At 41.5% G+C, this 24,387-nt stretch overlaps 3 protein-coding genes across 4 annotated transcripts; 2 read left to right on the top strand and 1 right to left on the bottom strand.

Annotated features, from left to right (window-relative positions):
• Nucleotides 1–616: 616 nt before the first annotated feature.
• slc16a7 (solute carrier family 16 member 7) lies at nucleotides 617–8,325 on the bottom strand. 2 transcript variants are annotated; one of them, XM_049580683.1, is made up of 5 exons: nucleotides 8,194–8,325; nucleotides 6,034–6,268; nucleotides 5,721–5,864; nucleotides 1,448–2,311; nucleotides 617–1,337 (listed from the first exon to the last, which is right to left on the bottom strand). In XM_049580683.1, the coding sequence occupies exons 2-5, from the start codon at nucleotides 6,248–6,250 to the stop codon at nucleotides 1,114–1,116; spliced, it is 1,449 nt and encodes a 482-aa protein (XP_049436640.1). In that variant the 5' UTR covers nucleotides 6,251–6,268; nucleotides 8,194–8,325; the 3' UTR covers nucleotides 617–1,113. The 2 variants fall into 2 exon arrangements, with proteins under 2 accessions (XP_049436640.1, XP_049436639.1); XM_049580682.1 differs by lacking the exon at nucleotides 8,194–8,325 and adding an exon at nucleotides 6,385–6,535.
• On the top strand, nucleotides 7,048–10,921 carry LOC125891420 (uncharacterized). The gene is made up of 3 exons (XM_049580706.1): nucleotides 7,048–7,486; nucleotides 9,479–9,667; nucleotides 9,797–10,921. Exons 1-3 carry the CDS (start codon nucleotides 7,364–7,366, stop codon nucleotides 9,989–9,991), a joined length of 507 nt encoding a protein of 168 aa, XP_049436663.1. The 5' UTR covers nucleotides 7,048–7,363; the 3' UTR covers nucleotides 9,992–10,921.
• Nucleotides 10,922–12,471: 1,550 nt separating this feature from the next.
• On the top strand, nucleotides 12,472–22,037 carry LOC125891489 (calcium-independent phospholipase A2-gamma-like). Its single transcript, XM_049580822.1, has 9 exons — nucleotides 12,472–12,598; nucleotides 15,152–16,681; nucleotides 16,885–17,037; nucleotides 17,128–17,285; nucleotides 17,910–18,004; nucleotides 18,129–18,300; nucleotides 18,552–18,609; nucleotides 19,873–20,067; nucleotides 21,563–22,037. Exons 2-9 carry the CDS (start codon nucleotides 15,248–15,250, stop codon nucleotides 22,019–22,021), a joined length of 2,724 nt encoding a protein of 907 aa, XP_049436779.1. The 5' UTR covers nucleotides 12,472–12,598; nucleotides 15,152–15,247; the 3' UTR covers nucleotides 22,022–22,037.
• The last annotated feature ends 2,350 nt before the right edge of the window (nucleotides 22,038–24,387 follow it).

Here is a 24,387-nt window from a genome sequence, read left to right on the forward strand (position 1 = left end):
ACAGTGACAGAAACGTGCATTTGCTAAGAAAATGTCGCTAAAAAAATAACCTAAAAACAGCACTTTTTAACACCTGTATATTTTAAGGCCTGGCCTGTAGCTATGATAAATGTGCTGGTGTTATACGCAGACTTTATGTAGGTGAAGCTGAGTAAAACATTTCAGTCCTTTACCCTCACATATAAATGCAGTCTTATTATTAAATGCATATAGGGTTCCCAAGACTTATTTAAAACCGGGATGCCAACACATTTCCATAACCTCATACTGATTTTTTTTTTATGACTGTACTAAAGTGATGCCGCAGTGAAACAACTTTTACAGATCCCCATGGCACTGAAAGTATATTTTACTGTGTAGACTAAAACTTGAAGAATGGATAAAGATTTTTTCTCTAAAAGTGGGAATTTAACTTATGGGCAGCAGGAGGGGGTTTCAGGGACGGTATTTTAAGAGATAGTGTGTAGTCCTTACAGCAGACATTTAATTTTCTCGTGTTTTTTTTAATTGCTGCGCCCTCGATGACCCATTCATAATATCTTATGCCCCTCCGGGAGGGTCAGGACTTAGACTTTGGAAAGCAGTGCTGTAAAGAACCAAACCAGCAGTGAAGATGTTTGTTGTTTAATTGCAGTTTAATAGTAGAGATGTGTTGCACCTCGAGATCTCACATGGCAGTGTCCAGTGCCATCTAGTGGTCATAAGACGGTAATAAACAGTAGTGGTATGGCTCTGTGTTTTGGGGGAACTTGTTATTATATAGCAGTCCCTCAGGAAAATTACTTTTTATTCAGCCACTGAAGGAACAAAGAGGAACCATATGAGTTTACAGAGCCATTATCATAACTGCATTGGAAGAAACTGCAGCATCTCTGGGTGATTTATAAATGAAGGCCATTAGAGTTACATTTGGCACATAATGTAATAATATCATATATAAAACAACCATTAAAATACCAAATGATGATCTGTGTAGCAAAGGTCTAAAGAGTCCAACAACCTCCTCCAAAGTAGAGAATAATTGTTATCACCTCATATACTGTACGTCCTGCTCTAAAGGCTGTGCAGTGTCATCGCTCTCCATCCACTAAAATAAGATCAAAGTCAGCAAGTTCATCCATCTGTTTCATGTGCTATTTTATCACACTGGCTCATTTGAAGTTGTGCTGTCTCTTCACTAGTCCTCATCTCCACAGCCTCACTCTGCCTCCGCTCCTCGTCCAGTTTCTTGTAGTTGTAGTAATGCATGATGAAGAAAAATATGCCAGGCACCAGCATAAACACTCCGCAGGCGTAGTACATGTATTTGTAATCCCCGAAAATATCAACCAGGGCTCCTGAAAGAAAAGACACACACGTCATTGGTCACTGTTTTATAATATAATATATTTTGTCTATTCATTTTTAATCTCAAATTAAAAAATATAGGTCTTCAAAGTTCACAAACCTGAAAGTGGAGGTCCAAGAAGCACCGGTGCGCACTCGATAATGGTGACAAGTCCAACTGCACTGGAGAAGCGATGAGCTCCAACAAGGTCCATCAGAACTTCAAAGAGAAGTGCAGACAGCATCCCAAACGCCAACCCAAAGAAAACAGCATAAACAACCAGACCTGCATATCCAGGTAACAGTGGGCATATGAGATGGCACACACCGTTGTATGAAACTGCAAAACTGAAAAAGTATTGGATCCTCGGCCGAATCCACTTGGTGTTACCAATCAGGCCGGTTGCTGGTCTGATAAACATGTCCACCAGAGCAAAAATAGAGAGCAGGAAAGCTGCTGAATATTCATCAATCCCTTGATGTTTGGCATACGGAGCAAGAAAGACCACAGGCGCGAAAAACCCGAAGAACATGACCACATTACCAATGAGATAAATGAGGAAGCCTCGGTGTTTGAAAAGTGTGAGATCTATGAATTTGGCCAAGCAGCCCTGACTCCTGCTCTCATCTTGGCTTCCCTCAGTCAGAAAATTAGCTGACTGTGCACTGGGGTCTGAAGTAGCAGCTGCCTCAGCGGTGTCCCCATTACACTCTGGCTGCTCAGTCTTTGGTAAGGGGTGGGCATTTTTGTTGACTGGTCTCATCAAAGCACCAGCTACACAGCAGTGCAAAACAATGGCTCCCAGGATGAGGAAGCTCCCTCTCCAGCCAAAAGAATCAAACAGAAACTGATTGAGGGGAGCCAGAGTGAAGAGAACAACTGGACTCCCTGTCATGGCGAGCCCATTTGCCAGTGGCCTTTTGACCTGGAAGTAGGTACCTATGATCGTCAGGGATGGCTGTAGGTTGAAGGCGAGGCCAAAACCTGTTGAAATAATAAAATGGTTCATTTACATCCCATTGAAAATAGATTTTGTGACCATATGAGTATACAACAAAACTTTTGAAGCTGGTGTCTCAATAAAAAATGAAATTTAAAGACAGATAAAGAAACACTGAGGCATGTGGACACTGAGCTTAAAGGGACAGTTCACCCCAACATCAAAAATACGTCTTTTTCCTCTTACCTGTAGTGCTGTTTATTAATCTACTTTAAGTGTAAGTTGACAAGTGTTGGAGATATCAGCCATCGACATGCTAGTCTCTTACACAGATGGCGATGACGTCAGCACGCTGGCTGACTCTTGTCGTATGTGGACATTCTCATACGAAATTTGTAATAGAACTATTGCTGGCTCCCAGTGATATGACTGGATCCAAATCCGTGTACTTCCATACTTCCTCAACCAACGGCTGATTAGGTTTTTTTTTTTTTTTTTTTTAAGATTATTTTTTCGGGCTTTTGTGCCTTTAATGTATAGGACAGAGTGAAATGGGGTGAGAGAGAGTAGGGGGGGGTGACAAGCAGTAAATGGTTGCAAGCCGGACTCGAACCTGCGACCACTGCGTCGAGGCATCGCCTCTGTACATGGGGCGCCGGCACTATCCACACACTACTGACGCCCCCTGGCTGATTAGCTTTGCCTTACACCCGCCTACACCGGAATTACCGTTCCCCAATGCTGAAAAAACCTGACAAATATCCACATTTCTTCGGTGTAGTAGCCTGAGCCATGACTGACTACATTACGAATTTACATCACAGTACTACACACCGGTAACCTGCTCTCTGTGTTTCTGGTACATCTCTGCTACATATAACACACGTGCCGTACCTATGGCAACACCATCGCGTGGTCTGGATATCCCCGCCCATTTCTATTACAAAATGAAAGACGAATGTCCCCAGACTCCCATTCCAAAGTAAGGGAGGCTGGTCACGCGAGACTATAGACATGCCTGCCTTCTGTCAAATAAAACAGAGCTAGATGGCACTCGGTTTGTGGCACTCGAAGCACCAAAACAGTTTTTTAAAAAAAAGCATTTGAAAAACTCAATGGCAATGTACCTTTCCAGAAATCATGATATGATTACTCAGGATAATCCAGGAACTGTTGTCTTTCTGCTGAACCACATCCACCAACCGGATCACTGTGCAGAAGGAAGTGTGCATCTACTGCTAGCTCACCTAGCACCACTGAGCTAGCTAACACTAAAAGCCTTTGCACACTCAGTCTGTTTTTTTGTCTGACATTGTCGCACGTCTAAAAACAAATAGACATTGTAGCAATCATGTTTGCATACTGAGGCAGAAACTTTCGTCCGTCATCACATTTTTCTAAAGAGGTTTGATTTTTTTGTGTTTTTTTGCATCCGTCAGAGCCTTTAGAGACGTTTAACCAAGAATCAGTGAAGAACATGCGACAGCGGGACACATCCATGACAAGACAGAGGAAGGGGGCGCACAGAATCATTTCATAACTCAGATAGCTCATGTTCAACAGGTCTGATAGTAATATTCACGTGAATAATGATGAAGAAAAGGAGGATGAGGACAGCTCCACCTCTTCATGCAGCTGCGGTGCTAAATGCCAGACACAGGGAGGGAGTGGAGACAGCCAGATAGGTAACTCAGTGGAGAGAGGTAATGAGAGACAAAGGAGGAAATGTGTCTTTTACTTTTTGTCACGTGTTGCAAATTTTCTCAATGAATAGAGCAATAAAATGCATCGGAATCTGCATGCAAGGTTTCTGTGCACATAATTTTTTTTCGGATGACGGATTAAAAAAACGCACATCCGAAAAGAAACACGAGAGGGACCCAAGTTGAATGGTGAGGTTACAGGGAGGTGGATTTAAAGTACTTAGGCTCAACAGTCCAGAGCAACGGAGAGTGTAAAAAAAGAGGTGAGGAAACGTGTGCAAGCAGGTTGGAATGGGTGGAGAAAAGTGTCAGGTGTGATGTGTGATAGAAGAGTACCAGCAAGATTAAAAGGAAAGGTGTACACGACAGTGGTGAGAGTGGTGTTGTTTGGTTTGGAGACAGTGGCACTGAGGAAAAGACAGGAGGCAGAGCTGGAGGTGGCAGAGATGAAGATGTTGAGGTTCTCTTTGGGGGTGTTGAGGATGGATAGGATCAGGAATGAGTACGTCAGAGGGACAGCTCATGTTACATGTTTTGGAGATAAAGTCAGAGAGGCCAGACTGAGATGGTTTGGACGTGTTCAGAGGAGGGATAGTGGATATATCCGTAGAAGGATGCTGAGGTTGGAACTGCAAGGCAAGAGGCCTAGAGGAAGACCAAAGAGGAGATTTATGGATGTAGTGAAAGAGGACATGAAGTCAGTTGGTGTGAGAGAACAGGATGCAGAGGGTAGGGTTGGATGGAGGCAGATGATTCGCTGTGGCCCAAAGAAGAAGATGTGAAAAAAAAAAAAACCTCAGTGTGCAGAGACCTTAAAGCTCAGCTGAGGAGGATGCCATTAATGTTTCCATCTTGCGCTGTCACAAGCATGAGCCTCTTGTCCATGAGTAGATGCACACTTCCTTCTGCGCTGTGATACAATTGGCGGGTTTAGTTCAGTAAAAGAAAATAGTTCCTACATGAAACTGCTCACAACAAGGTCTGTGGATTATCCTGAGTAATAGAGTAGTAAGAGTAGTAAACTAATTCATTTTTAGGAAATAATTTAAAGATGTTGCCTTGGCTTTTAGAAAATATTTTTTTTACCTACTTTCTTTTCACTTACTTTACTTTTTTCACTATATTGTGACATTTTATAGACCAAACTGTTAACAGATAAATTTATAAAATTAGTAATAAGCAGTGAAAATAATTGTTAGTTGCATCCCTAACTCAGATTTACTCTTAATATTATTTTATTTCATATCCACAGTGGTTCAGTATCTTTAATTCATTGATAAAACCTGGCACGTACAGGTATTTTCTGTGCCGCAGTAGGTTGGGGAAGATTACTAGCTTAAAGTTTAAAGTCTGAGAGGTTTGTTTACTTGCTGGTATCAGCATGATCATGTGGTGTGTCTGGGGCAAATGCAGGCATTGGGGGATTTTCTTAATGCACCCAATTTACTGAGCCATAGTAAAAAAAATTAGGTCCAGTCAAGTCTCAGTGTTGCTTTGATGGCACCATTTTCACAGGGCACAGTTGTTCCATTGTGTTTTGAGAACATATTCACACATTCCACAAGCTCACCCTAGTTAACCCCACACAGGCACAGACAACACTAGTGGACTGACCCTGTTAATCAAAAAACTCCTGCATCCCCCTGCATCAGCCAGTCACAGCCGGGCAACATAAAGCAATCATTACAAAGAACAACAGCAACTTTTCTCATAATATCTAATATGATTGCTGATGACAAGTTTTTTTTACCTCCAATTACTCCAACACAAAGATACAGATGCACAATAGTCCTGCCAAAAGAAGCAAGCACCATGCCAGCGCTAACCAGGAGCCCTCCAACCATGACCACAGGTCTGCTGCCATACCGGTTGACAAGTATGCTGCTCAAAGGTCCTGCAGAGAAGAGAGAAATTCCTTGGTACAATCTTTCACTAACAGTATACAGCAGTGACACTATATATGTTTTAGATTAATCAAGAACAAAAAATTGATGACACAATTTCTTTGCACAGTCAAAATGTTGATAGAATATGCTGTGTAAGAATATGTGATGTTCACTGACCTCCTGCATACATCGAAGCAAGCATGACTGAGGACAGCCATGCAATCTCACTGTAGGAAACTGAAAAATATTCCTGAATCTCCTTGAAGTAGACCGTGAGGGACTTGGGAAAAGCATATGAGAATCCTATGGAGATGAAAGCACCAAAGACGACCGCCCAGCCCCAACCTCCATCTGGTGGTTTGTAGCCGAGTTTGGTTGCTGTTGCAGGGGGCATGTTCGGTCCACTGGCTGTCTAATGGGTACAGGTAAAAAGAAGTGAACAGAGTAAAAACAACTGCACATTTTCAAAGTGAACGCTCACATGATGCAGACCCTGAAACACACTTTCTACAAATCACAAGAGCTCACCTCTGCACAATCCTTGAATGCGTATTGGCCAGGCTATGAACCCTGCTGTTGTACCAGGCTGTGGCTGCCTCAGAAAGACCCTGCTCTAAGGCCTTTGATCTCATCACGTGCTCTTGCACCACAAACACAAGTGACCATATACAGAGAAAGCAGCAGCCCTCCTGGAGACAACATTTATTTTGTTTGTATTCATCCACAACAGGAGCCCCTTGTGCCTCAGCCACAGATGTGCCCTCGACCTGCCTTTGCTGAACACTAACAAAATAAGCTGTCTTTTATCTGAATTAAAATGATGAGGTGCTCAAATTTAATTAATGTGAGTACCCATTTAGCTCAGAGTATAACCCAGAGTTGTGTTTCAGCTGTTTCTAAAGAATGATGAAAAACACTCTGCAAGAAATTACTCCAAAATTAATTAATCTTTAGTACATGAGGGCATGTTGGAATATCACTAAGCTAATACACTTACAGATGCTCATTTAAGTTATCTCTCTCCAATGTACCAATTAAAAGAGGCTATAAATCAGGGTGAGTTCAGCTTTTTATCCCCAGTAACTTCCGGCTTATTAAAAGCAGCAGAGTGAGACCTCTTGCAGTGTAGTGCAGCCACGCAGCCACGCAGCCACCACGCCCCCTCAGACATGCTCGTGCTCTCCGGTCAGCTGCCACTACTAAATCACTGATTTACAAGTTTGAATGAATGTAATTTTATCTTACCGAATAGGCGGATGTGAAGGACGCAGATAATATTACAGGTTTCTGTTGAGCGTTTGTTCTGAACACCGTCTGCAGGGTGACCTCTGTGTGTGTTACTCAACCTCTTGTGTAACGATGTTGGCTGGTAACGTTAGCTAGTGTTTGCTGCACAAACAGGTACTGTAAACTAACTTACAGGAGCTAGCTAAGCTGTTTGTTCAGCTGGGGACTCGCCCATTTATTTAGCTATTTCGCCGCTGTGGTGGGTTCAGTGTGTTTGGAGATGTTCTCCAGAGTGAGTGGAATTTCGGGTTTGACCAGATTGCACAGTCGGGTAAACTCAACGGTACCCGCCTTCTGTAGACATCAGCATCGGACCCTCAGCTCTGAGGCTGCAGGCGTCAAGGTAATTTTCTCCCTTTGTTGCTATCTCACAGTCTGCTCATAAACTCTTGGCTTAATTAAAGATTAATTGACTTAATGACTCGATAGTTTGGCAATGTGCTACAACCATTCATGAGTGAAGGCTACAGTAGCTTAAGCTAACAGTGTTGTTATCATTTTAAGGGCTTTGTTTTGTCACTTTCCAGTGATACACACAGTTTTGCAGTCCTGTCTGCCTACCACCAATAATCTATCGGGTTATTTTATCTATGAAAAGTAGCATAATTCAAACTGTATGCTTTCTAGTAGCTGTAGTCAATGAACGTGGGGTTAATTCCTTCAGTTGGCCAAGCTAGCGTTATAGCAACGTTAGGCCTTTGAATGGCGAGTCCGCTGCCAAGTCTATTTGTACGCTAGCCAAAGATGTCCGCCACAGAAAGACCCCCCACTCTGTCGATATTATACAACGAAAGTATTTAAATTAGTGTATTGTCTCGTTTGTTAATAGAAAAGTCGAACTGAGTGGTTCGTCTGTCTGTAATAAAATATTCTCTAATGTGCCGCACGTGCAGTTTCGTTCACTTTTATAACGGTTAATGAATCAAAGTTCCGCGTGCACGCACTTTCATTCAGCAGCTAACGGTTAGCTCAGGCTCAGTCGAGTAATGGCCAACAGTTAACCAGCAGATAAACATCTAGTTTTCTAGTTAACTTTGACGGAAATATCACCTCAGTGCCTGTGAAGCTTGTATCTGGAGCACCGGAGTCTGCGGGGTCGAGCAGCAACAGCAGCAACAGTAGCAGCAGCGATTCCACTCCTGTGAAACTTTAATTTTAACTTCAGCCCAGCTAAAAATTGAGTGTGTGTGTGTGTGTGTGTGTGTGTGTAGGGGGTGGGGGGGGGGTCACGGACCCCGTCATCAGATACCCCCTTTCTTAGCCTGGCTTTAAATGTCAGTCGGCAGTAGCTAAGATACGTGGAAAAAATATGTTGCACTATTTAGTATTACTAAATATAATGCAGCTTTTGAATGTGTAACGTTGTGTAAAGCAGAATTGAAATAGTATTGGATACTAGCCCCAAACTATGACGTACTATCTCACAGTTAAATTTGGCTAAAGTCTTGTTTTGACGTCATAATTTTGGACTTTCTGCGTTTAAAAAAAAAAAGAATTTTTTCTTTGTTTTCATCCTTCAGAATTTTTTTTTAATCTTTTTTTTCTTTTCTTAGTGGAAATGTTTAAGTTATTTGCAGTTGTCTTACAAACAAACAAACAAACAAAAAAGCAAAAAAAAAAAGCAGTAATCTTAAGTAAATACTGATTAAATTGCACATGCAATTCTTTATGAAACAAAGGGCTGTAATGTTCATGTACTCGCATTTTCATTCAGAAATTTTTCTTGATTTTAATTTTGGATTTTTTTTAAATATTTTTTTATTAGTGTAATAATATGTTATCCACATGTCAGTGTGGTTTTTCTCTGGGTTCTCCGGCTTCCTCTCACAACCCAAAGACATGCACATTAGCTTATTTGGTTACTCTAAATTGCCCGTAGGTGTGAATATACAGTATGTGTCATCCCTGTGATAGTTTGGCAACCTGTCCAGGGTGCATCCTGCCTCTCGCCCAATTACAGCTGGGAAAGGTTCCAGCACACCTGCAACCCTGCACTAGAATAAGCAGTTACGGAAAATGATAGAATGAATGATACAAAACAATATAACTTATTTTTAGAATAATTTCAGATGTCTGTCAGTTATATTATTTTGTTGAGCTTCAGGGGTGTACAGTGTTCACAGCGTTATATATTGATCACCTTTGATAGAGCATTGGTTGTCTAGAAAAGTAGTAGTGGGACCTCCTCACAGCAAACCTGGTTTTAACACTTGTACCACATTCGAGCAGACCTAGACAGGATAACTTGAGCACTTGATTGAATTAAATATTCTGGGTTGAAACTGAAAACAGAAGATAACAGTGTTGTTATCACTGTGTCCCTGCTTTGTTTCAGGTGCTGTATGATGGCCTTTGTCCCATCTGTGTGACTGAAATCAAGTTCCTCCAGTTTCTGCAGAGGAACCGACCTGGGAAAGTAGATTTTATTGATATCGCCCTGCCAGGCTATGATGGAAAGAAATACAAGGATGTCAGCTACGAGATGGCCATGGAGGAAATGCATGTGATTGATGACCGAGGCGAGGTAAATTTAAATCACTCCGACTTTACTGGGACTGTGATATTCTGTATGGAAAGTTGCCATTTAGAGAATGTTGCAGACTAGTCTATATGTAGTGTGAAGCCAGTGGGCTAACCTCCTGTGTATTGGCAGGTTCACCGTGGGGTCCCAGCGTTTGCAGTCATGTACAGCGCAGTGGGCCTCGGCTGGTTGGGTCGCCTTATGATGTGGTCACCTCTGAGACCGTACATGGACAAGTCCTATGCCATCTTTGCCAGGAATCGCTTAAAGTGGACCGGACGTGGGGATGAGTGCACCTCAGGACGCTGTGAAAAGAAAACACAATGACTCTTTCCACAGAGAAAATAAAGTATGTTTAATAAGTTAATTTACTGTCAAGAACTGGATTACTAGCACATGATTTGTCCAGTTTAAGCATCAGTTTATCATGAACCTGTCAGGTTTAAAGACTGTTCTTAGCTAAAGGGAAACACTGTCTGCCTTAATAAATGTGTATATTTTGAAGCCAAATTTTGATGCAGATTTTCTTCTAAGACTAGGTTTGGTTTAACACACGTCAGTGAAATCGGTGAAAAGAAAGAAAACATCCACTAAGATTTATCCAGAAATGCAAATAGAGATATTGATTTTGTAAGATGAAAGCAAAACAAGGTTTTCAGTGTATTGAACTTGGCCTGAATATTAAATATCGATGCATGTTTAGCATTTAGTATCCAAAGAAATACAACCAACAAGTACAGGCAATTTAAAAAACATTTAAAAACAGCTAATAACACAAATTTCTCAGGAATTTCTTTTATATTTGCATCAATAACTCAAGCTGAGATTCACATCATCTGGAGCTCTGAGCTTTGTAACTCCTAACCATAACAAACAACGGTGCAGAGAGGAAACTTTACAGCAAAAGACAGAGAGTAATGGTGTGCTGTATACAAGGCTGTCACACTATGACAAATATACAGAACAGAGAAAATCACTGAAGCAAAATGCAGCCAATTTCCTGTCGCACACAGCGTCTCAGATTGAGGTTCATTCAAAAGGAGATAGACAACCAAACTGTCAGGGAGCTGCCACTAGATGTCACCGTAAGTCTAGAATAATATCAGCCACGAGCGCAAAATTGCTCCTCAGGGCTTGTGTTGTGTTGCAGTCATGATTATTTGCTAGATCATGATTAAAGTTGCCTTGTAGCAGATGTAAACAGAAATGATGGGTGACGTCAATATCAGTGTTTCTCACAATAAAGGGAACTTGAAAAACCAACCATGAAAGTTGCCATTTGGATTACTCTTTGTAACTGTGTGTGTGTGTGTGTGTGTGTGTGTGTGTGTGTGTGTGTGTGTGTGTGTGTGTGTGAGTGAGAGACAGATACAGACGTGACTTTTTAACCTCACCGGAGCCTCTCCTGTTGTGAGCATCAACAATACATTGCAATGCAGAGCAGCATGTGCTCGTTAAAGGTTGTATGAGTCGTGGCTGTAGGTCAGTGACGTTGACTAAACACATTGTGGTATAAAGCAGACACATTTTTGGTTTACATACTTTTACATGTTGCCTTTTCACAACAGCAAAATCTAAATGACAGAAATAAGATAAGGTTACAGTTATGTAACAAGGCAGTGGCAATGCTGTAACAGTGTTGGTATAAAAATGAAATTACTGTAATGGGAGTGGCAGTGGCTCTGTGGGGACTTGAGAAAACCTGAGGGTCACCAGTTCACGTCCTCGTACGGATCAAGTATGGACTGTGGACTGGCAGCTGGAGAGATGCCCAAACTGCTTCAGGGTCGCTGTACTATGGCTGATCCTGTGCTGCCCCCCTTATTTATTGCATGTATGTGTGGTTTGTCTATTAACCCGTTAAAGCCTGGAGCGACATCACTTTTTTTGTGCTGCTTTCAGACGCCTTTCACAAGCATTGAAACCTTTGAACCCTGAGAAAATTGGTGCAATTTCTTTCGAAACATGGGGAAAAATGCATTAAGCAACCTGATATAAAATGTTCAACAAAAAGGCTAGGGAAAACTATATAATTAATATTATATTACATCTTAAAATTATGTAGCAGAATTATAATTTTCAAGCACTCTTTCACAGTCATTTCATTTTTTGTTTTTAACTTTCTTTCTTTCTCCCAATTTTCTTGTTTTTAATTTTCTTATTTTGCTAATTTCTTGCTAACTTTTTGGGTCCTTTCTTCTTCTGTTGTTCATTGTATTTTTACTTTTATTTTTAAAACAAATCAAGTCAATTTGCTCAGGTTTCAAAGGATTAAAGAAGAGGTGCATTTGAACTGCCACTCAAATTAAACCTATAATATATTTATGTATCATTATTAAAGCATATAACATGGCTGTATTAACATTTTGTAGTTTTATAGGTTACATTTTTTATAATTGACATTAAATACTGGGCTGTGAGGTATTTATATTTACCCCCTTGTTTCCTGTACATTAGGAGCCCAGTAAATATTTCCTTGGTAACCTGTATGTAGGCTACACAAAAGTAAGACTGTTTTATCTCATGTTGTGGCCTGTGCACAGTTTCTACGAAGCCTGCTTGTTTTTGAGGGTGTGTGTGTGTTTGCGTGTTAGTCGTGCCGTGACGCAAGAAGCAGCTAACATCAGCTCTCTGAGACCCTTTAGTTGTCTCCCCCCTTCCTAATTTTAGACTTATGCTTCCAGCCTGGCAGTCAGCAGTGACACCACATGACCTTAAGCCTGTGTGGTCTTACAAAGCATTGGTGGTGCTTTTCCGCCCCCCAGTCCAGCTCGGCCAATAAGATTAAAGTGCTGCACAACAGAAGGGTTGAATTAAGTGTCAAAACACAGAAGAAATAGTGGCAGATTGTTGAAAGTGGTGTACTGGGTTTCAAAAAACAGATTTGGCTGAAGAGGAATTGTGAAGAGAGAAGAAGCAGGTGTTGTGTTACAGGTAAATCTTAAGTGTATTCTTCTGTCTGACATTTCCTGTCAAGGTTAGAGTAGCTATAAGCTACTTTGAGTCATGACCTTCCCCCACTTAAGTTGAAAACAACAGTAGGAGATGTTTTACTACTGTATAGCCAAGCTGTCTGCCTTTCTCTTAGGGAGGGCACCACAGAAAATGTTAATGAATGCACTGTGCTTTACATACTGATACTTTACAATACTCATTTGGTTAGTATGATAGAGCAACTATATGCAAAGCTGTCTTGTGTTGCCACATTTCTATGTCACATTACAGGCAGAATGAGGGTCATTTACACGTCATTGGAACTGATACGTTTGCCCTGAGGTTTCATGTTACATTTATGAGGAGACGCAGTAGGTGCAAGTGCAAAGTTATTGCTGTTTGTACACAATCAGCTCACCCGTAAAGTGCACACGCTCCATCAGGAGTGACAGTGTGTCTTGATTTGACTTACATGTAGTTTTCCCTAGAGGATGACGACTTTGGTGACCTCCCGACTTTAAGCCTGCCAGCAGGTTAACATTGTCACGTACTCAGTGATCTATCTTTATCTGCCAGGTGGATTGGCACAAGACGTTTACAAGCATTCATGGTTGGCAGACGATGTGTCCTGAAGACTTCTGATTCCTCATCTTTCCCTTTAGTGTCACCAGCAGGGTGACATTGATTGATTTTATCTGATAAATTGAAAATACAGATGTGCATACAGTTCAAAAACAACAAACAAAAAAATGACACGCATATGCTACTTGTTACCTATAACTCATTTTTACACTAATACTCCTGACAAAGAACATCAATATTATACAGAAATAAAATAAAAACAGTTCAGAAACCAGTCCAAAACCTAACCTGTCCTAGAAAGGATGTTTCACTATACCAGTGTACTCAGCATCTGTTTTTTTCAGCTACTTAGAGAAATAGCAGATTTAATTTTATGTTGGATTTTACTCCACTCCTCCCTTCATGCAGATAAATGTGCTTCTCCCTGCTTTGCATTTTAGATTAGGTTGTTTCAGGTTAGATACACTAGCCCAGTGGTTCCCAACTGGTGGGTTCTGGGTCCATTCTGAATGGACCGCAAGTGACTTTTGAATGTGTCAAGATTATAAAAAACACTTGATTTTGAGGTACAGTAAATTTCCAGAGTTATTTGACAGAGACAGCAAACTGGCTCGACAACATGGCCAAATGCAGGTAGGATGCTGAATATATTAAAATGTGTGGACCCTAAACTAATGACTAAGGAGAAATCTGGAACCCGTGGCTGGACCATTTGGGAACCACTGCACTAGCCCTGGTATTCAAACCATAAGAGTCCCAAACATATGGAAAATACCTAGTAAAAAAATGTAAACATAGATTTTATAAAATGCTATAGACCACAATAAGTTTTACCTGTTGCATTCTACCTTCAACACTTACTTTTTGTTCTTTTAACTTGGATATTTTTGCCAGATTCTTTGTCTTTGAATGGACCTCCCCAGTGACAGGGAGCGCCAAAGATTTACTGGATATATTCTGTTCCAGTTCACATTCTTGATTGTTGTTGAAATGTCTCTACAAGTATTGGATTGATTGCCATGAAACTGGGAACACTGCAGGTATTCATGTTGCCATATGGAATAATCATGAAAACTTTCGTCCTCTGATTTTTCATCTGATGCCAGGTTAAAAATTCAATACTTAAGTTTATGACCAAATACCTGTAAAAGTGGAACTCCCATTAGTCTCAGCTATATGTTGTTTATTGCTAATTAGCAAATGCTTGCATGTGTACATGTTGACTAAGATGGTGAACTTTGTTAACAATGTTATATCTGCAAAATCAGCTTGTTAGCATTGCTGATGTTAGCATTTCGCTCAAACCATCACTGTTCTAAAAAACTGTCTCACAGAGCTGCTGGCATGGTTATAGACCAGGGGTAGGCAACCTGTGGCTCTGGAGCCACATGCAGACAGTCTCCATTGGCTCCCTGTGACTTTGACATAAAATTACGTGGAAACAGTTGAATAACAGTTATTTTTTAACATTCAGATTTCCATTTTTCATTGTTGTAGGCCTGAAGTGATTACAGTATTCTGCAACTGTAAAAATGTGCAGCCTGTACATCCAATTTAAAAAAAGCTTTAACGTTTCATCAACTAAAATGTGCGTCATACATCTATCACCAGGTGCCTTTTCCTCTAAATTTTACTGAACTTCAGTAGCAGTGGCCTGGAGTCTCTCTAGCTTGGGTCACTATGGGTTCCAAATCCAAAAAAGAGAAAGCCTTGGAGGAAAGTAGAGGATTTAATAATGTGTGGACAGATTCATTTGCTTTCACCACCAATGCTGCAAAGTTGAAGTGCTAAATAAGAGTAGCCACCTTGTAGGACATCATATAACTGAATGACTAATGTTGATGGGCTGATTTAGACTTAATATGGCTTCAGACAGATTTTTTTGTTAGAAATGGCTTTTTTAACAGTAAAAGTTGCCACCCCCTGTTGTAAACTCTCGCCCTGATGTGTTTGTTTTGTTTATCTTCCTAGATTCCTGTTGAAAATGCTGCTACAGCCTAAATCAGTGCAAGCTTAAGAGTCACATTTGGACTTTGACTGATTGCTGCTCACCACAACGGGTCAAACATGGGTCGCTACCTCAGCACCAACTTGTGTTCAAGTTCTGTGAACAAGACTTTGAGATCTTACTGCAAAATTAGGTACCTAATGAGCCTTCTCCGAAAGTACCCTCGTCTGGCTCAGTCACCACTCGGTCTGGATTTCCACAGATATTCACTGCTGCCACCTCCTCGTCCCTCCAGATTTACAAGAAAAGCTGCTTTTAAGATTTTAAACCACAGTGATACTGGCTCTACCTCTAATCACTTCCTCAGAGATTTTACCAAAGAACTAAAACATCTCCATGTGGTGCGTTTTTACTCGTCCTCCAATAAGAATACATTAAAATCCGAAGCTCCGGTTGGGATCTTTGAGGAGGCTCAGAACAGTTTTCTTTTGAGTTCACTGGGAGGACGTCTCGGTCAATCATTTCATAAAATGTCCAGACACATTAACGTTTATTTTAAGACAAAGGATGCTGTACTTCTGGCTGAAAACACTGGCGCTGTTGTGACAACTCCAGAATATCTTGGCAGGTCACAGAGGCGTAGTCTAAGTCAACGGGCAGTCAGAGAGCGGAATGCATCCAAAGGCAAAGACACAACACAGACCCTGAAAAGCAAAGGCAAACAAGAGAGCTCAGGATCAAGTCCTTCAACACAGGACAACTCTGGACTGCAACTATTTCACATGAGCTCTTTGGCGACAACATTCGGTGAGAGCTACAATTACGTCGCTAATCACATAAACTCTGTCTTCTCTCGCGGTTCTACAGAGGCTCAAACGCAGGAGAATACAGAAACCATTTCTTCCACCAAAGGGACAAACAGGAAGCAGATGAGGAGAAAAATGCAAAACACTTACATCATAAAGTCGAAAGAAGCTGAAATGTCTCAAGTGAAATCAGGTGCAAATCAGGCAACAGTGGAAGCTAACAATGTCTCCAGCAGCTGGGAGGAGGGCTACCTCCTCTTTGCAAGGCACATCAATAAATACTTTGGTGCAAAGGTTACAGAACGAGTCAAACAAGATCAGAATAGGAGCCTTCCTATAGAAAAGAAAAGCAATTACAAAGCACAGTCTACCTCACCAGCTCAAGGTGCCATGTCACAACTGAAGCAAGAAGAACCTGTCAGCCCTGTCAGTGGGGGTCTTTTCCACAGCAGCCGTAATACCACTAACTTTGGGGAGAACTATTTCCAAATGGCCAGTCACATCAATCAGTATTTCAAGGGTCAAAGTAAATTGGATGAGGACATCAATAGAAGTGTCCTAACAGAGATGGACCCTGGATCAACTACCTCTGAGAGACTCAAGACTGTATCCTTTATCGACTGCCTTCGCCACCCCACGAGTGCCATCCCTGACCTCCTGGGTTCTTATCTAAAGCTGGGCCCCTTGACACAGAGTAGTAAACCCAAACCTGCCGTCACTTCGCCAGAGGCAATACTGAATAAAAAGGTGAGCTGACATGTTCAGAGATTGATCAAGAATATGAGAAACTGATCATGCTGAATGCCTTATCATGCCTGATCTTAATTAAGCTTAGATTTGAATTGAAGCTATGACTCTACAGGTTGAAAAAACATTGCTGGTAATGTTAGAGAAGCTAAAACACATTAAACGCAAATGTTTATTGATAATTCCTGGTTGTATGTTCCCAGCTCGACTTGAGTCGGAGGCAGGCAGAGGAAATGACGCGAAGGTGGATTGTCACTCTGTCCCAGGCTTCATCTCCAGAAGCTCTGTTAGCCTGTGTCGAGGCACTCAATGAGCACCTCATCCGTTACCCATCATGCAAAGCCGTGATGTGGCAGGTCTGTTGGAAGGGAAACAAGCATTTTTCTACAAATATTCAACAAACTGATTTGACCTCAGTGAATTTTTAAAGGTGTGTCTGTTTCCAGGAGAAAACTGCAGTCACGCTGTTGAAGAGGCGACGAACCTGCAGAGATAGTCAGGTGCTTCAGAGCGCCTTAAGAGAAAGCTTGGCTCTTATCGGTTATGTGGATCCAGTCAAAGGTCGTGGCATTAGAGTGCTCTCAATTGATGGTGGTGGCACCAGGTAACTGTAAGAAAACTGATCATTAAAGGAGCTGTATACAACATACAAAGCATTAATATAGCAGCAAACAACTGTTTGCTATAAAGATATAGTAGATTAATGGCGTCCCTAGCAGAGAATGAAGTAACGCTCCCTTTGTATGTGCTGCAATCTGAGCTTCTCTGTTCTTTGTTGTGGTAGACGGCCTGGCCACGCGTGTATGTCAGTGCGTGACATAAGTCACTGTGTATTTATCTCGCTGGCTAGCTGATCGCCACTGCTCTGTACTGGGCCTATACTCTAGTTTCCACTAATATCAGGACACAGCATCATTGTGGAAGCGTAGTTTCCACCCTCTGGTTCACCATTTGTCAGTTCTGTCAGCACTGATGCCGTTGCTAGCACTGTTTACACTTATCATGCTGTTAGCCACCTCCACATTCAGAGCAATGTGCAGACAGTCCCGGCTCAGATGCTGAATTATAGATATGCTCTTAATTTCACATAGAGCTCCTTTAATGAATGACTGAAGCAGCAATTTGGGATTATTTTTATTATCAATGAATCCCTAGTTTAATTTATTTTCCTTATTCAACTCATAATGTCTTTACTCTATTTTATTTATTGTGTCTTTGCCTTTTCCAGAGGTGTGGTGCCTCTGCAGGTGTTAAAGCTCCTGGAGGCTGAGACAGGCAAGAAGATCCACCAGCTGTTTGACTACATCTGTGGAGTGAGCACAGGTGACAAACAACAGGACTGAGAGTGATAGCTAAATAGTTTATTCTCACCAACATCTCAATGCTTCTCAGTCTGAATCCGTCAGTTTGTATCTCACTCAGGTGTCTCTGCATGTGTTTATTAAAGGTGCAGTTCTTGCCTTCATGCTGGGTCTGGCCCATTTTTCTCTGGAGGAGTGCGCTGACATGTATCGTCGTTTTGGCTCTGAAGTGTTTCGGCAGAACCCGCTCGTTGGCACTGTGAAGATGGGCTGGAGTCACTCCTACTACAACACTGAGACCTGGGAGACAATACTACTGTACTAGAATTTTGATTTTATTTTGGTTTTATTTAGAATTTTAAAGCACAACAACTCAATAGGAGTATTGTGAGGCAAAAATCCCAGAGGATAGCGCTCCAAAATATTACCAGAAAACGAATTTCCAATAGATAGATATAGAGTTGAAAACACTATACAAGTACTTCAGTGAAAGAAGTGAATTCTCAACATGTTAATAAGACCACAATACAGTCTGGTCTGACAGAAGCTTTTGTTTTCATCCTGTTTAGAGAAAAGCTGGGAAAAAGAGTACTTATCAAAACAGCAGGAGACGAGTTGAGTCCCAAGGTAAGAACGCTGCAAACACCATGGTATGGGATTTTACAAAAACTCCTTTAGGTTCACAGCACTGCTAAAATACTGTTGGATTCATGAGGCTACAGTTGCTAAAGCAAACCCCCTGCTGTGGTCAAAATAAAAGCATTATTATTAGCATACTAGTCCATACCCATAGCTTTGTCACCTTCTACCTATGCCAATCCTCAATGCCTATGTGCAGTTTCACATAGATTGACCACATCAGTGAGTAGAAAAACATGGGACAGACAGAATGACACACTGACAGTTTCCATGATTGTATACAGCATACCATACCATGACTTAGTCACACCAAAAATTAGAGAAAAAAAACAAACATTTGGCCACAGGTGGAGCCACAGTGATCGGTCGCATTTTAGCCATTTTTAAGCTTTTTTTTTCTGTTGTTATAGCGCCACCCAGTTGCCAATTAGAGTTAAATCTCTCCAGTCACCTTGAGGCGTCCTGTTCTACATATCTACCGAGTTTAGTAAAAATCCATATGGCGGTTAGGCCTAGATAAGAAATTAGCTCTCTAGCGCCTCCATTTTGTTTGATGGGGTCAATAATGGAGGGGTCCCCTCAGATTATGTGTGGTCATATGCCTACAAAGTTGCGTGGTGATGGGTGAAACCCTTGAGATGTTATACACCTTTATGTGATGAGCCACGCCCTCCGCAATATTCATTGCCTTATAGAAGCTCAGTTTTAGTTAGTTTTCCAACTTTTGCCAAGAGGGAACTTTAGATATTGGTCCCTAGATTATGTTCACCCAGTTTCATGTAGATCGGTCAGACTTCCTAGGAAGAGATTGATTTTAAGTGTTTTTCAAAAAATTAAAAATGGCGGAAAATCTATATAACAGGAAGTTATGGGTTCTTGAGGCAAATTTGTTCCTCATGAGGAGAGGCATCTCTGTGCAGTTTCATGTCTCTATGACATACGGGGCATGAGATATGCCCATTCAAAGTTTGCAATTTCAATCGGTTGCTATAGCACCCCCCTTTGGCCAATTGATGTGAAATTGCTTCATTCACATCCTCCCTTGACCCTCTACCACTGTGCCAAATTTCACATGGATTGACCAAGTCAGTGAGGAGAAAAAAGTGGAACAGACACACAGACAGAGTTTTCGTAATTATACAGTAAGATAAGATTAGAACCATATTTTTGTTGTTGATGCTTAACATCAAAATTGCAGTGTGCACAGGTTTTGTGAACATGTCACAGAGGGTGTTGTTGGTGTCTGCTCAGGTTTCAGCAGTCAGCGCAGTGGTTAACTGGGGTACCAGTCCAAAGGCCTTCGTGTTCCGCAACTACAACCACAAACCAGGGTCTCTCTGCCGCTACGCAGGAGGCTCAGGCTGCCAGATGTGGGAGGCAGTGCGAGCATCATCAGCTGCCCCGGGATACTTCCAGGAGTTTACCCTACAAAGTGACATTCACCAGGTAGGAGGGTGATGTCATTGCTGCATTTTATGTGGAGTTTTGGAACTAACTATGCAACTTAAAACACATTTACATGTGAGTTAAACAGTAATGTGGTAAATGAGAGATAAGCAGAAGACTCTGGCAAGAGAAGGGAAGGAGATGTGTGCTTTAGGTCAATGATTCTCAAATGGTGTGCCATGACGCCAATCCGGGTGTGCTGTGGAATTTTGTGATAACCACACATATTATTTCAATATTCAACTGGGCCTGTACAAAAACTTATGAATGCATTTTTAATTGACTGTATCAGTATGCTGTGTGCACCCATTTCCTAAAATGAGGCAAACTCTAGCTAAAAAATGTAACTTAATTTTATGTGCACCTTCACGGGAGGTTTGTCACGGTTCAAGCGTGGGAATTATAATTGTGTGACACATCAGAAGCCCTCATTTGCAGCCTGTGTGAACATTTAAAAGGAGAAGGCCGTGAGCAAGACAATGGATCCCTTTATTGTAGGGAGCAAATTACAGCAAAGCACCAGTGAAGACGACCTACCACTGAAATGAAAGAGAAAAAAAAAGCAGATAGTATCACGAACTACGAGCTACCTGTCTTATGTCATGATAAGAGTGATAACACATGTTATTGTGCACAGATATAAATACAGCCGTGCCTTGAGATTTTGGCTTGCCCTCTGGCGCACCTTGGGCACAAAAAGTTTGACAACCACTAATTTAGGCGACTGGTGTAGCAATAGGAGTGTGAGGTACTGTCCTGTTCCTCCTCTTACCTCTGAATGCTGTGGTGGCTTCAGAGTGTTGCTGCCTGTGTTCAGGAAGGGCGAAGTTGAAGGAGCAGACATAATCGCCTTTCACTGGAGCTGTATCTTGTATTAGTCCATGTGACATATAAATGATTAATTGATAAGGGACTGTGTGAAACTAATTTATTGAGGAAGCTGGGTTAAACATTATGTTTCACTTCATAAAAACACAAGGTCCTCCTCAGCATAATTACATTGTTTTTGGCTCCTCTTTGTGACTAAGAGAGACAAACTTGTTTACTCTTAGAAGCTTTACGAATTTAAGGTGGTGTAACCCAATTACATTTAATGGTAGAATAATTTTCACACAACCACCAATTAGGCTACTGAAATTAGGACAGTATTGTTTTCCTGTGTGAATGACTTGACACACCTTTATGACCTGTGGTGCCCACAAAGCCATATTTTTGTTTTAACTTCAAAGAAAAAATGGTAATATCTGGGAAGAAAAATCCGCCCTAAAAATGTCAACTGTCCTCCCTTCAAAAGAAAAAAGACAGTGTTACAATCATTTGTAAAGCTGTTTAGTTTTATTATCTATATTCATGTTCCGAGTTAACTAAATAGAAGAATCCGAATCAGAATTTTGACAGGGATTTGTGTTTTGGCTCTCTCACATGACTTTGAGTGGGTTTGAATTGAGCAATATGCGTCTCCTACACACTTTTAGATTTCTGTGTGTCTTCGTAGGACGGAGGGATTCTCATGAACAATCCCTGTGCCTTGGCTGTCCATGAGAGCCGTCTGTTGTGGCCCAACCAGCCCTTCCAGTGTGTGCTGTCCCTTGGCACCGGTCGCTATGACAATGCTAAGAAGGGACCTGCCACCTCCACCAGCCTGAGGGCCAAAATCAGCAACCTGGTCAGCAGTGCCACCGACACTGAAGGGGTCCACACCCTTTTGGATGATCTGCTGGCTCCAGACGTGTACTTCCGCTTCAACCCCATGTTGAGTTCTCTGGTGTCCCTGGATGAGAGCCGACTGTGGGCCCTGGACCAGCTGCAGAGAGACACCCAGAACTACCTGGAGAGAAACCGGCTCAAACTGGCCCGGCTCTGTTTGGTGCTCGGGGCGGAGCGCTCAGCTGCTCGCAGAACTAAGGACTGGATGAGCGAGAGGGCGTGGGAGATGAAGCAGAGATGGGTGTGAGTAGGTGCAGTGTGAGGTATGTCCACACGAAGGAGATACAGGCGCGCACTGATACAGGCTGTGGACAAAACAACAGAAACAAAACAGGAATTTTGTTCAAACATGAAGATGAAGCCCATTGAATTTGGTGATCCCCTGACTTTTGCTATAGCAATACCATGACATTGACATCTTATCTTACTATATAATGATGAAAACTCTGTCTGTTCCACGTTTTTCTCCTCACTGACTTGGTCAATCCATGTGAAATTTGGCACAGTGGTAGAGGGTCACGGGAGGATGCGAATGAAGCGATATCATATCAACTGGCCAAAGGGGGGCGCTATAGCAACCAATTGAAATTGCAGACTTTGAATGGGCATATCTCATGCCCCGTATGTCATAGAGACATGAAACTTTGCACAATTTTTTGAAAAACATTTAAAATCGATCTCTTCCTAGGAAGTTTGAGCGATCTGCATGAAACTTGGTGAACATAATCTAGGGACCAATATCTAAAGTTCCCTCTTGGCAAAAGTTGGAAAACTTACTAAAACTGAGCTTCTATAAGGCAATGAATATTGCGGAGGGCGTGGCTCATCACATAAAGGTGTATAACATCTCAAGGGTTTCACCCATCACCACGCAACTTAGGCATATGACCACACATAATCTGAGGGGACCCCTCCATTATTGACCCCATCAAACAAAATGGGGGTGCGAGAGAGCTAATTTCTTATCTTACCTAACCGCCATATTGATTTTTACTAAACTTGGTAGATATGTAGAACAGGACACCTCAAGATGACTGGAGAAATTTAACTCTAATTGGCAACTGGGTGGCGCTATAACAACAGAAAAATGCTTAAAAATGGCTAAAATGCGACCCATCGCTGTGGCTCCCCCTGTGGCCCAATGTTTTATTTAATTTTTTCTAATTTTTGTTGTGACTAAGTCATGGTATGGTATGCTGTACATAATCACGCAAACTGTCAGTCAGTCATTCTGTCTGTCCCACCTTTCTCTACTCACTGACGTGGTCAATCTATGTGAAACTGCACACAGGCATTGAGGATTGGCATAGGTAGAAGGTGACAAAGCTGCCAATGGGTACGGACTAGTTTGTAATTATTAGTAAAATTTCTCATCAACTAATGGATGCATTGCCCTGAAACTTGGTGCAGACATTAATGTCCCCCTCAGGATGATTTCTAATAACTCTGGTGATCCCTTAGAGGAGCTTTTTGTGCATGCATAGGTTGAATTAACTTATGTACTGATCAGCAGAATGGATCGACAACCACCGTGTGATTTCAACCTCAAGTAAGAATCTAGTCGATGCTAAGCTCCCTCAAATTCGTCAAGGCCATTATAAGATGTTTCTGCTGTTTTGTCCACTTCCTGTTTATATATGTACTGTATAGCAAATCAGCATGATGCTAAGAACATGGCTCACTCTAGGGCTGCACATTTAATCAAAAATATTTTTAAAATTGCCATATAGCCAAGGAGCTGCCTTTTTGATGAAGGCAAAATGTGTCACAACAGACCATTTTAAATGAAACATTGGCCTACAAATCATATTCCAGACATAAGGCACGTGCTTTGGACAGATACCCCTCAAAAAATCATATTGTCATAATTTTTTTTATATATTTCTTGGTAAAAAATAATGCAGAAATTACCATTCGCACAACAACTCATACTGCAATATCTGTCAGTCACTCAGATACAGCATTTTGTTTGATGAGTCCATGACGTAGAGCACGACATGCACGTTCATGACAGAAGCACTTCCATGCACTTTGTTAAAAAAGCTTTGTGTACTGTGCACATGTAACATTTACTGATTATTGCTATTATTACTGTTGCACTTCTCAGTGTTGTTGAATGTGAAATAAGTTATAATATATTTGTATATATGTTGTGCTAATGGGCATTTTATTTGTTTTGAATAAATTCTTATTTATAGACTCGTTCCTTGTCATCAAAGACTTTTCTTCTGTACTAAATGCATCAAAGCACCACTTCTTGTAAACCCAATAAATACTGTAGATCACCCTGGTCTTGACAAATGATGCAAGACTTTATCAATGAGGGAGAAGCCATCCAATCACTTGAATGTAATGAGTTAAACCCCCCATGTGTGTGTGGAAGCCGTGCCCTCCCTGTCCACAATAGACTGACTTTGTTCCAGACAGAAACGCTTTGTGTGAGAGAGTGTGCGTTCGTGCCAGCCAGAGTGAAGACACAAGGTCAGTAACCCACCCCCCATCTAACACACACTGCACATCAACAGCACACATGAAAAAATACAAAAAATGATTTGATCTTTTAAGCAGGCTGCAGCTGATTGTTGCTAGATAGGAGCTGGATGACGCCTAAAC

This window comes from Epinephelus fuscoguttatus, linkage group LG7 (genome assembly GCF_011397635.1).
Source record: "Epinephelus fuscoguttatus linkage group LG7, E.fuscoguttatus.final_Chr_v1".
Classification (NCBI taxonomy): Eukaryota; Metazoa; Chordata; class Actinopteri; order Perciformes; family Serranidae; genus Epinephelus; species Epinephelus fuscoguttatus.